The following is a 12,868-nucleotide window of genomic DNA, read 5'->3' as shown; positions in this document are numbered from 1 at the left end:
CTTGCTTTAACCTTGGGGATCTTTCCAGGTCATGGGAAATATCACGTGTGCCCTTCCTTCCTACTTTCTTTTTCTATATATTTGTTTGCTTTTTATGAGTGGTTTCCAAACTTTTTAAGTCCTTCACCTTTAATTGTAAAAAAAAAATTTTTGCACGCCTTCGAGATCTGTATATATATACAAACAGTACCGTATTGCTACGTTATGCGCGTCACAAAATATACACAGAAAATTTAAGACAATGAGATTGAAAAAAAAATCTAAGTATACATGTTAATATTTTCTCCCCATACCCCAGTGGAGTTTCCTGCAGATTATTGGGTTGTAATCATTCTGTTTTGGAGACATAGATTTAGACTATGGAGTCCCTGCGTGGTGCGAACAGTTAATGCACTCGGCTGCTAACCAAAAGGTTGAAGGTTCGAGTCTACCCAGAGATGCCTCAGAAGAAAGGCCTGGAGATCTCCTTCTGAAAAATCAGCCATTGAAAACCCTGTGGAGCACAGTTCTCATCCGGCACACATGGCGTCACCATGAATCAGAATCGACTCGATGGAAACTGGTTCTAAACTAGGTGTATTTGCATGAAAAGATCTCTCAGACATCTTGAGTTAAGAAAGAGAGCTGAAAAGCAGTATATGTAAAATGATCTCATCTCTGTAAAAATTACAAAGGATAAACCAGAAACAATAAAGAATATATATAAAATTTAAAAATTAATAATAAATGTTATTATCAGCATAGAAAAAAATATCTTACAGAATAGATACCACATCGTCCGTGGAGGTTCTCTCTCTAATAATACATATTTCTATACTGTTTGAATTTTACAATCAACTTACTTCCAGAAACAGAAAAAAGGGAACGAATACTTTTAAAAAGAGCATCTCTGCTTCTAAATCACTCAATTCATTCCACTTCACTTTTCCTGGCATTGTAGAGTCCCTAATGCTATATCCCAGGAAATGTGAGTTAGAATTATAGCAGGCACCAAGCTTGAAGGCAATTTTTTTTTCTTACTTTCATGGCTCCCTATATAATTAAGGCTATTGGGAGGATCGTAATATACAAGACAATTGCTACTTACTGACAAGAACCCATAAGAGAAAATCTGAAATGAGTTACCTGCTGAATTGTGTTGGTGATAGTGAATAAGCGCTGGAATGGAATCAAAACAGTAGTTTTCAGCCAGGTACAATTTGTTCTCCGCATTTGTGTGCACGTGGTAATGTTTGACAGCCCCTTTTTTATCTCTAGTGAGGAAGAAAGAATGTTACAACGTTTTTGATTAACATTGGCAGCTTGGGTAAATAATGGCTAAGGTGATTATTTTAGATGTATTTGCAAATTTGGGAGAGGAAGGTCGGAGAGGGTTTCTCAACCATTGGCACCACCCAGGGACTCCATAGTCTAAATAAATCTATGTCTCCAAAATAGTATCATCGTTACAACCCGAGAACGTACAAGAAACTCCATTGGGGTATAGGGAGAAAATATTAAAATGTATATGTAGATTTGTTTTTTAAATCTTATCCCCTGAAGTTTTCTGTGTGTATTTTGTGATACACAATTCCAACTCTTCGGACTGCTTCTGCCTTAGCAAACATTAAGCTGGAAGCTTCCTCTGAGGATTGAGAACTTGGCAGTTGTTCAGGATCATTCTGCTGAATATCGCTTCTCTTTTAGGATAAAAATGGAGATAAAATTTGGGAGGCAAAGACGATTGGGCTGTGGGCGTTGTCACCCCAGAGCTTGGGCGGGGAGGCTCTTTGGGGGGGTGGGGGAGGGAATGATGTGGGTGGGGATGTCCTTTAATTCCTCATGTGAATCTTTTCCATGTAAGGCTATTTTTTACTTTTGCTCCACTTTTAGACAATAGTGGCAAATGGGAGCGCATTGATTTAGGCTAATCAGGAGCGCTATGTCTGTCTTAGGTTTTAAACTATGGTATCTCAGTCAAGACATGGGCTTGGCATCGTCCTACCGCTTGCCACTCCTTGGAAACCCTATGGGGCAATTCTACTCTGTCCTGTGGAGTCGCTATGAGTCGGAATTGACTAGACAGCAATGGATTTTGGTTTTACAGGGTTTTATGTATTTATATATATATATAAATTTGCATCTTGCTTGGCACATGAGAAACATTTAATAGATTGCTGTTGTTGTTGTAGTGCCTGCCTAAATAAATAGCAATTCAAATGCTAAATGCTAATTGGCTCTTGGAAGCAACATACGATTCACTCAAGCCCGTTGATGGCATTTCATAAAAGAAACTCTGTGAAACTGTTTAATTGGTGTTTACTGATTGGAATTGTTTTCATTTGAGTCTTCATCTACTTACTGGTGTATTTACCCAGCCACCTTCAAAAATGAATCTGAAGTCAAGAAGCTTGGCTAGGAGAACGGTTGGTATCAGATTTGGCCAAACTGCAGGGCCAGAGGACCAGGGAACTTCTGCTTTTTCAGTGAACCAAGTCGTCACCCAGTTCTTACTGGGTTGGCTTTAGCTGGTATGTAGGTATTACAGGTACAACCTAGTACACGAGACACACTGGGAATGCAGCTTCTGAGATTGGAAAATGTCACTCGACTGCTCAGTGTACCTCCTATTATTTCAAGTTGGCGGTAGATGCTCCTTAAAAAAAAATTCTTAAAAAAACTTTCTGGAAACAACCTAAACATCCACCAACAGAGGAGTGGATAAACAAAATGTGGTCTGTCCACACAGTGGAATATTACTCAGCCTTAAAGAGAAACGAAGGCCTGATACATGCCACGACATGGATGAGCCTTGAAAACATCACGTTGAATGAAATAATTCAGACAGAAAAGGACTAATATTGTGTGATCCCACTTATATGAATAGGCAAAGGTATGAAGACTAAGGTTTATTAGCAGTTACCAGGGGTGGGAAGGAGGGGGAGAGGGGGAGTCATTCCTTAGGGTGCACTGAGTTTCTGTTAATGGTGATGGAATAATTTGGAAATAGCGGTGATGGTTGCATAGCATGATGGACATAGTCAATGTCCCTGAATTGCATGTGTTAAAATTGTTGAATTGGCAAATATTTTGTTATATATATATATATTTATCACAACAACAATTTTGGTTATAAAAGGAATAAAAAACCAAATAACTTTTTAATTACTTAATTATTATAAAGATACATTTATATAAAGCAGGGCAGGGATCATGGGAAAGGCAGGAAGGCAGAGGATCATTGAATACCACTGTTAAAACTGGGGTTGCACACATAGAAAATTTTTTTTTCCAGTGGTCGTAATTAGGGCTTGGTCCGATTCTCATTCCAAAGCATTGGGGGTTTCAGTGTAGACATAGGGGTGGGTGTGGTTGAAGGAAAGTGGATTTCGTTGTCTGAAACCCGGTAATTTACGTGCTTCCTGGGAGGGTCTTTTTAAACTCTGAACCTCCATCCTCTCGTCTGTAAAATGGTACAAATAAAAACAGTTTTCCTATTTGCTTCACAGGGTGTTTAGAAGGAAGAAAAAGCTCAGAACCAATGGGGAAGTGGCTTGTAAAGCTCTGGAGAGTAACCTCTATGTTGGTGATGAGGACTCGCCTGAGATGACTGTGGGCTGTCTTGTTGCCTAAGTGTTGGGGGGTGGAATGGGGCAGATAACTACTTTTTCCTAACAACAGTAGCACTTGCAATTACTTTATTAAGTGCTTACTGTGTTCCAGGCACTATTCTAAGCCAATGCATGAATTAACTCACTTTATCCACAGAATGATAATAATAAACATTAATGTCCCCTTTTCATATGAGGAAGCTGAGGCACAGACGTTTACAAACTCGCTCCATGCCCTAAAGCTCCGAAATGGTAACTTCTGGGATCTGAACTCAGCAGTGTGGCTTCAAACTACGGCTCTTAACCACCCAAAGAGGACAGCACCTAGAGAGAAGCTGCCTAGGAAACACAGCTACTCTGACTCAGTGTTCTGTGAACTCTGGCTCCATCTAGAATGGCTTATTCAAAACCGGACTTTGGGGTAGGTTTCTCAGCTCAGCAGGTGGCTTGGGCTGAGGGTGTGGAGTCTCCAGTGCTATTTTTCTCTCTTTCTAGGCTTCAGCCTGAATCCAGGGGAATCACCTGGTACTTTTTTTTTTTTTAAATAATTTTTATTGTGCTTTAAGTGAAAGTTTACAAATCAAGTCAGTCTCTCACACAAAAACCCATACACACCTTGCTACACACTCCCAGTTACTCTCCCCCTAATGAGACAGCCTGCTCTCTCCCTCCACTCTCTCTTTTGGTGTCCATTTCGCCAGCTTCTAACCCCCTCCACCCTCTCATCTCCCCTCCAGGCGGGAGATGCCAACCTAGTCTCAAGTGTCACCTAGTACTTTTTGAAAAATGTTTGATCTGGCATGCTGTGCATTGCACACACTGCTGCTGCTGCCTGGGGGTGAACAGGAGAGGAGTACCAGCCAACACCCTCCTTTACACGAGATTAAAAAAAAGAAAAAAGAAAAGACACCTACAAATGGTCAAATCCAACAGAAATACTTTGATCCAAAAGTTTGACTTTTAAAGGTAGTATCTTATCCCAAAATGTGACTAAGTGACCGGCATATTCAGGGAACATACACAAAAGATAAAAGAAATAAGATCCTGCAATACTTACTTCACAGCCTTACTGAATAAGGACACTGTATACATCCCCATCTGGCTAGAATTTCTCACCATGAATGCTCCTTCTTTGCCCTGAAAAGGAAGGACAATGTGGAAGACACAGGATATTTGCATTATTCTTGAGAACTTTGTTTTCAGTGTTCCTCCTTTTCTCCATCTCTTTGCAGATCTACCCTGCAAGCTTCCACACTTCCTTTCCAGGTAATTTTTAACCCTCTCTGATAACTTTCGGTTTTGTTCTGGTGGAAGCCTAATCTTTTCATCTTTCCAAAATAAAATCTGAAACCACATACCACCATAGGAATTGGAATCGACTCGATGGCAACAAGGTACCACCATATGGTTTTGGAAGGTTTCAGAAAACCGAAGATGCAGAACAAATTGTTGAAGTTCTACACTCAACGTGTCTTTCTTAAAGGCTTGTGCAATGTGTAAGCATATCTAGATTCAGAAAGTGCAGGTAAGAAAAGCCATGAAGGTGAAAAAATACTGAGTGAGGTAGCGAAGTCATCACATTGTCACTAGAACCCATCAAAGAAATTTTAGTTGTGTTTGGTGTTTTTATTAGGTTAAACCCATATCAAAGTGTCTTTTTGTAGGTCAAAAATAGCTTACAGTTGGCAATTTCATATCAATTACTAACAAAGGATTATTCCCTTTTACACTTGCTCTCTTCTGGTTTAGGTGCTAATGAGCAGTAACAGAGCTGTGGGAAACAGTTACATTGATGGCCTCCAGTACATCACCTCTCTGTATTTATTATTGGCCCTTGGGTGGTGCAAACAGTTTGCGCTTAACTACTAACCAAAAGGTTGGCAGTTTGAACCCACTCAGAGGCACCACAGAAGGAAGGCCTGGAGATCTGCTTCCATAAAGATGACAGCCAAGAAAACCCTATGGAGCTCAGTTCCACTCTGTCACACATGGGGTCACCATGAGTAAGAATTGACGCGATGGCAATGGATTTGGTTTTTGGTTTTCTGTATTTATGCACTGTGTGGTCTGCTTTCACATTGACTCTGGGCTTGGCCATATGACTTATTTTGACCAATGGGACATTAGTTAACACGATAAAAGCAGATACTCAATGAACACTTGAACTGCAGGGCTTGTCCTTTAAGAACCCTGCCTTGAAATCACCTTGTTGTGAGAAAGCCCAAGTTACCCATGTGGAGAGGCCACATGGAGAAGCATTGAAGTACCCCGGCTGACAGCTTTAGCTGAGCCCAACCCCCTAGTCAATCCAGCAGCTAAACGTAGCTCCATGAGTTATCCTAAGCGAAGTCTGGAGAAGCACCTCCTGCCCAGCCAACACACAGAATCGTGAGAAATCCCAAATCATGGTTGTTTCAAACCACTGGTTTATTGTGCAGCGACAGATGCCAGAAACACAGGAATTGGCTAGATATGAAGGGCCTGGTAACCCATGGGATCAACAACCAACACTATGATGAGTTGACTGGGTAATTAGCAATAAGGATTCTATGAAAAGCCCATTACCCTCTGGGCCCCACAACTGAAAAAAGTCCTAAGAGGCAATTTTAAAGGACAACAAGACTGCTTACCTTTTGTCTCAGTAACTGCTCAGACTGTGACCTGGAGATGTTACCTGCAAACCAGCTGCAATGGGAAAGAATTCCATATTTGGGAATTAAGAGTTTTTTAATTGCATAACTTGTCACTCAACTTTCTAATATGTAAAATGAGGCATTGGCTCAGATCAAGGGGTTCCACACCTGGCTGCTCAAGAGAAACACCAGAGGAGATTTTCAAAAGTATAGACTCCTGAGTCCCCACTACCCATGCTCTGGGGCAGAGCCTGCACACCTATATTTTTAAATGGACTGGCACTTAGGAACCTTTGGCCTCCTTCTAAATGACCTCTAAGTTCTCCAATAGGTCACCATTTTGAATGAGGGCCAGAGATTAGAGTATTGGCTATGCCAATGGGAAAGTCAGAATTGCCAAGGATGGAAGCTCCTGTCTTTCAACCCTATTGTTTTCTATAAACAATCTGAGAGAAGCACACTTTATAGCATCTATTTTCAAAACAAATGCTTTTTTTCCTTGTTGCTTAACGATTTTTAAAATTTCAGAATAGTTTTAGACTTACAGAAAAAATGCAAAGATAGTACAGAGATTTCCCATGTAGACCAGACCCAGCTCCCATCTTTTGTCACTTTAGGGACTAAGGTGCACTTAACCCAAGCCATGGTGTTTTCAATTACCTCATATGCGTGCAAAAGCTGGACAATGAATAAGGAAGACAGAAGAAGAATTTACACCTTTGAACTGTGGTGTTGGAGAAGAATATCAAAAGAACAGACAAATTTGTCTTGGAAGAAGTACATCCAGAATGCTCCTTAGAAGCAAGGATGGCGAGACTGCATCTCACATACTTCGGATATGTTGTCAGGGGGGATCAGTCCCTGGAGAAGGACATCACGCTTGGTAAAGTAGACGAGCAGCGAAAAAGATGAAGACCCTCAATAAGATGGATTGACACAGTGGCTTCAACAATGGGCATAACAGCAATTGTGAGAATGGCGCAGGACTGAGCAGTGTTTCATACTGTTGTACACATAAGGTCACTATGAGTTGAAACCGACACTACGGCACGTAACAACAACAACAACATAGATACTCAACCCTCAAGGAGGTGAAGCATAACTCCACACTCCTTAAGTGTGGGCTGTGCACAGTGATTTCCTTCCAAAGAGTAAATACATTGTGGAAAGGGGCAAAGAGTAACTTTACAGAGGAGAAACCTGAAAAACACTACCTCAGCCAGGTGATTAAGGCTATCATCAACAGTGATAGATCTTCTAAAAGAATATGCACTCTTGATATGAAATGCTGACTGCGGCACTTTACTTTTGTGGTCTTCCAAAAAAAAAGAAAAGAAAAGAAAAAACACATAACCCTGGACTAAGTGTTAGAAGTGGGCGTGGCAAGACTTCGTCTTGCTTACTTTGGATACATCATCAGGAAAGGCCAATCAGTAGAAAAGGACATCATGTTTGGTAAAGTAGAAGGTCAGGAAAAACAAGGGAAACCCTCCATGAGATGGATTGACACCGTGGTCAAAACAATGGACTCCAACACCCCGATGATCACTGGGGTGGCGCACGATCAGGAAATGTTTCGTTCTATTATACATAAGGTCACCGTGAGTCAAAGCTGACTCCACGGCAACAACTATGAGAAAAGAAAATGTTTTTTTGTTTGTTTGTTTTCAGGATAGCAACAGATAGCACCTGGTTAAGAGCTATGGCTGCTAAGCAAAACATCGGCAGTTCGAATCCACCAATGGCTCCTTGAAAACCCTATGGGGCAGTTCTAGTCTGCTCTATAGGGTCATTATGAGTCAGAACAGACTTGACGGCACCTGACAACAACAATAACAACAACAACATGGTTATATTGGGCAGGAGAAAAAGATAAAGTAGGAGAGCCAGGGGTTATCTTTAAATGTTGCTCTTTGTTTCACTAAGTTAGCCAAGACCATCACATCTTACTTTATACGTGGAGCCCGACAGGCCACAGAACTGTTTCTTAAATGAGGTCAACAACGCCTTTTGGCTTTGGTCAATGTGTCATTCTAAGGAAATGAGTAGGGTGTGAGGAGGAATGGGGCATGGGTTTGGGGGCTTGGGAGAGCCTTTTGGCCACAAGATAACACTGCGGCATGGGGGACGGGGGAAGAAGTACATGAGGAGAGAGAGTGGAAGGGAGGGGCTGTAGCAGAAAATCAAGGTGGAGGGCATCTCAGAACTTGGCAGGAAGGGAAGGGAAATGGTTCTCTGTATAGTCTTTGTCAGGGTCAGTGAAAAAGAGGAAGACCCTCAATGAGATGGAGTGACAATGGCTGCATTGCAACAATGGGCTCACACAGCAGCGATTGTGAGAATGGCATAGGACCGGGCAGTGTTTCCTTCTGTTGTACATAGGGTCACTATGAGTTGCAATGCAACCGACTCGACAGCACCTAACAACCACATAGTCTCTGTATCAGCAGGTGAGGGAGTGTGGGCTGGTGGACAGTTCAGCTAAATGCAAAGACCTTTAGACAGGCCAGATAAGCAGCTCAGAAGTCTGGGTTCTAAACATAATCCTCCACTAGACTTACGCCCTGGTGGTGTAGTGGTTAAGAGCTTGGCTGCTAACCAAAAGGTTGGCAGTTTGAATCCACCAGCTGCTCCTTAGAAACCCTATGCGGCAGTTCTACTCTGTCCTATAGGGTCACTATGAGTCCGAATCCACTCAACAGCAAAGGGTGTGTTTTTTGTTTGTTTTTTGAGACTGAACTCAGTCACTTAGCCTATCTGGGCATTGAATTTCCCCATCTGTAAAATTAGGGGGGCCGGTGCTGGATGTGATAAGTTTGAAAGTCTCTTCTGACTCTACCTTTATAAATTCTGTATAATGAACACTTGAGATACTAACTGATGTTTTCTTAGTAGGTAACATTTTAAGCTAGTCAAGGTTAATCAAGTCTAATCAAAAGATCCTTCAGGGAATATGACCCAGGATATATGCATGTGGGGGGCTGAAGGAAGAGATGATCAGCAGAGTGGAGAGAAGCCTTTCGAGGAGGAGTGAGGTAGTATGTGTAACCCCACACACACCCACATACACATATATACACACTTACACACACACACTTGTGTGTACACACATATACATATACATACACATACAAAAAGACACACATTCCCACATATACACACTGACACATGTACACACATCTATACACACACATTCAGACATTGCCCATGTCATAATTTTGCTGAGGCCTGGCTCTGTTTATTTTTAAAACTATTTCGGTATTTCCATTTCAGAGCAGCAAAGGCCTAACGCTAAGGCATGATTCTACATCTAAAATTCAGTGCCTCAGTCTCTAATTGAATGGAGTAGAATTGCTCCTGAAGTTATGGCGATAAAACAAAGGCCCTGGTGACACCTGGTAGAGTAGGAAGCTGGGAGCGCCAAGAGAGATGTGAGAAGGCCAAACCCCCAGATCCTATAACCATCTAACCTTGAGCTCCCTTTGGCATCTCTTTGATTTTGAAGAGGGCAGGTCTTCCCTAGTAATTTTCCCAAAGTACATTGTTCACCCACCATTTGAATCTCGAGAAGACGAGGGTAGAGACTGTCTAAAAGGTCAGATCTGGGCTTTGCAAATCAAAGAAATACTTCCAGTTCATCTACATGCTAAAGACTAAACTCACAATTAAAGGTTCACTTCCATTGGTTTAAGCCTTTGTCTTCTTTTAAAGTGGGCATTCTTTAAAAGAAGAATCTTTGGAAATTACCTGGTGTTGGCCCTTCTCAGCCTTTGATGTCTTAGTATGACAATTACACCTGGAACCAGGCTGGGTTAGACGTAAGAGGGGGAGTGGAAGCAGCGGCAAGCACTTTGTGAAAGCTCTCACCAACAGGTAGTCGATAAATCATTAATATGCCACTCGTATGAAAACATAATCAGAAATAACCTAATCCTAGGGCCCAAGTGAATTGTGTGCTGCTGGGTATCTGGTATCTGAAAGATGCAACCTGCCCTATTACTCCCACCTCTCCTTAATGCCAATCTTTACATCCAGCAGGCAATTACTTGTCCCTATTTGCAGAATGATAGAATCTCAGATTTTGGAATGGACTTCAGTGGCCACCTGGACCAAGCTGCTCTTCAGTATAGGTAGGATGACTGCCCATCCTTGTTTGCCCAGAACATTCCAGTTTATGCCTGATGTCCAGGTGTAATTTTTCATAGTGCAGTCTTTCTTACTGTATAGTGTCCCAATTTGGATGTTAAATAACAAGATCACCCTAAGAAAAGGAATTCTGTCAACATAAATGCTATCACGTTCAAAGGTCTCAGTTGCGGCATGTTGTAAAGTTACTGCATATTAAATAGCTTCACAACAATCAGATTCAATGTTAATGAGTCTTCAAAAGGCACCCCAACCAAAGGGGTCCCCAGGGAACAACCATAGGAAACACCATATCTAAATTTATTTGTCCAGGATCTAAAAAGACAAAGTGAGATGAAGGGGACTCGGGGTATATGATAAACCCAAGGAATGTGTGCAGCCAAGTTAGATAATCCAGACTGGGAAAAATATTTTCACTGTTAATACTGTAGCTCATTTTCACCTGTCATCTAGATAAATGGCCCAGAACCGCACAAGAGTTTGCCTGTGTAGATACAGCCCCGTGAGCAATTCTGAGCTGTCTGTTTTAATGCCTTTGAAGAACCGAATGGAAACATCCATGACTAGTGTTAGAGGAACACAGAGGGCTTTCAACACTCACTCATAGTCATTCAGGTTTTCCTCTTCTTCAGACGAACTTGACTCAGGGACTCCCCTTAAGAAAAGGAGAAACAACATGAATGTGAAAAACCGCCAAGAATAAAACTACAAAGTCAAATCCCATCCTGCTTTTATGCACGTAAATAAAATTTAGACTGTTAGGTTTCCCTTTTTGCACTTGGAGAGGTATCAGCAAAGTGAAGAGAGAGGGTTGCTCAAAATTTGGGCTCATGAGCAGTAATGAGAGAATGACTCCTTTAGCCAAGAGGTCACCAAGAGGCTCCCTGTAACTTGGATTGCTTTGACCCTTCCAGTAGAGTGGGCTTGTGAAATAGATGAAGACTCTCTCAGTGACAGCATAGTATAAAGTTAAACAAATATCTCGGGCTGTGTTTGGGGCTATTCTTAAAAAAAAGAGTTATTCGACTCTGGGATGATTTTCCTCCTGTTGGAGATGTCCTGCCTGAATTAGGTGTGTTAATGTTCACGCTAACACTTGTGTAATCAAGAATGTTATTGTTGTTAGGTGCTGTTGAGTCGATTTGAACCCATAGCAACCCACGTGGCAGAGTAGAATTGTCCCATAGGGTTTCCTAGGCTGTAATCTTTATGGGAGCAGATCACCAGGTCTTGGGGAGCTGCTGGGTGAGTTTAAACCGCCAACCTTTCTGTTAGCAGCTGAGCGCTTAGCTGTTGCATCACCAGGGCTCCTTATATTGTGAATAAAAAAATTGTGAATACAGGTAGAAAAATCAGGGTGAGGACAACTATAACCCAAAAGTCATAGGTTTAGAGCTACCTACTCCATGAATTGGGGCTCAATTCAACAGCAGCTAACAACAACGATGGGTGTAGAGAGGCAAACCACGTGACTTTTTGGTTTATATTTACCTTAAACGTAAAGCCTAGTTGCAAAATTATTGCAAATTTGGTTCGTTTTCCTGCAAGTGGAAGCCAATACTGCATGCAAAGGAGTATCTGAATTGGACTTACCATGAAATCTTTGAGGCGCTCTGGTTTACAACATTTCTTTCCCTTTGGTTGCTGTCTGCGAAATCTTCATTGCTACAAAAAGATACGGTTTCTAAATTTAGATTTATTTATAAATCTTGAATGACAAAAGTGATTTTGTTCTGCTATGCTTTGGCTTTAATTAACATCGTGACCCACACATTTTACTTGTTTGGAAATTTAAGCTCATGAGTTGTTTTTGCTTTTTGGTCCTTGCATAAATTCCACGAAAAAGTGGTAGTTTGGCAGTATCCCTAAATGAAAGGGAATTGTTAATAATGGCTCATAACGACCCCAAACAATAGAAAACCGGATTCGATAAATCATCTGACTAGTTTTGCCCTGATTGTCTTGTAGATATGCAAGCATTCTGTCATTTTTATGCTTTAAAATAAGTTGTAATTTTCCTCTTTGTTGTTGTGATGACAGTGAAAAGTCTCGAAAACCCCGAGCATTGTAACCGGACACAGATGGAGCCCGCAGGAGTTTACCACCCTCCGCCACCCATCATTTTATCTCTTTTCTTTTGGATATTAAGCAGAGGCTGAGGGAGGGCCTGCCTCTCAAATTCCAAAGGCTGTTTTATCTGGAATGTAGGACCTATTTCCTGTTTGCTTTCATAGCCCAGGTTCTTTTTCAAAAGCACACTTCATAGTGACAAGCTTCCTTAGCAAGGAAATGTTCCTCTGGCTACATTTCCAGAAATGCCTGCACACCAGAATGCCTTCCTCCTAGCCTTCCCAAAGAGCCTTGCCCACTGAGATAGCTTCTTAAATTCATCTCTTCATAAGAAAAGTCCTATTTTTAAAAGGCTGAGTAATTTAGTGAGTCCTTGGGTGGTGCGAATAGTTGTCATGCTCAGCTGCTAACTGAAAGGTTGGAAGTTCG

At 41.5% G+C, this 12,868-nt stretch overlaps 1 protein-coding gene across 2 annotated transcripts in view; it reads right to left on the bottom strand.

Annotated features, from left to right (window-relative positions):
* The window catches only part of BMX (BMX non-receptor tyrosine kinase), a 58,173-nt gene that overhangs the window by 19,314 nt on the left and 25,991 nt on the right, over positions 1–12,868 (bottom strand). For both annotated transcript variants that reach the window (XM_064278025.1, XM_064278026.1), the window contains exons 8-12: positions 11,963–12,034; positions 10,971–11,024; positions 6,221–6,275; positions 4,648–4,727; positions 1,126–1,253 (exon numbers count right to left, since the gene is read on the bottom strand). In XM_064278025.1, the coding sequence (XP_064134095.1) occupies positions 1,126–1,253; positions 4,648–4,727; positions 6,221–6,275; positions 10,971–11,024; positions 11,963–12,034 (389 nt within the window). The remainder of the gene's footprint in view (positions 1–1,125; positions 1,254–4,647; positions 4,728–6,220; positions 6,276–10,970; positions 11,025–11,962; positions 12,035–12,868) is intronic.

The sequence above is a fragment of the Loxodonta africana genome, chromosome X (genome assembly GCF_030014295.1).
Source record: "Loxodonta africana isolate mLoxAfr1 chromosome X, mLoxAfr1.hap2, whole genome shotgun sequence".
Lineage (NCBI taxonomy): Eukaryota > Metazoa > Chordata > Mammalia > Proboscidea > Elephantidae > Loxodonta > Loxodonta africana.
This window is presented reverse-complemented; position numbering and strand designations above follow the sequence as displayed.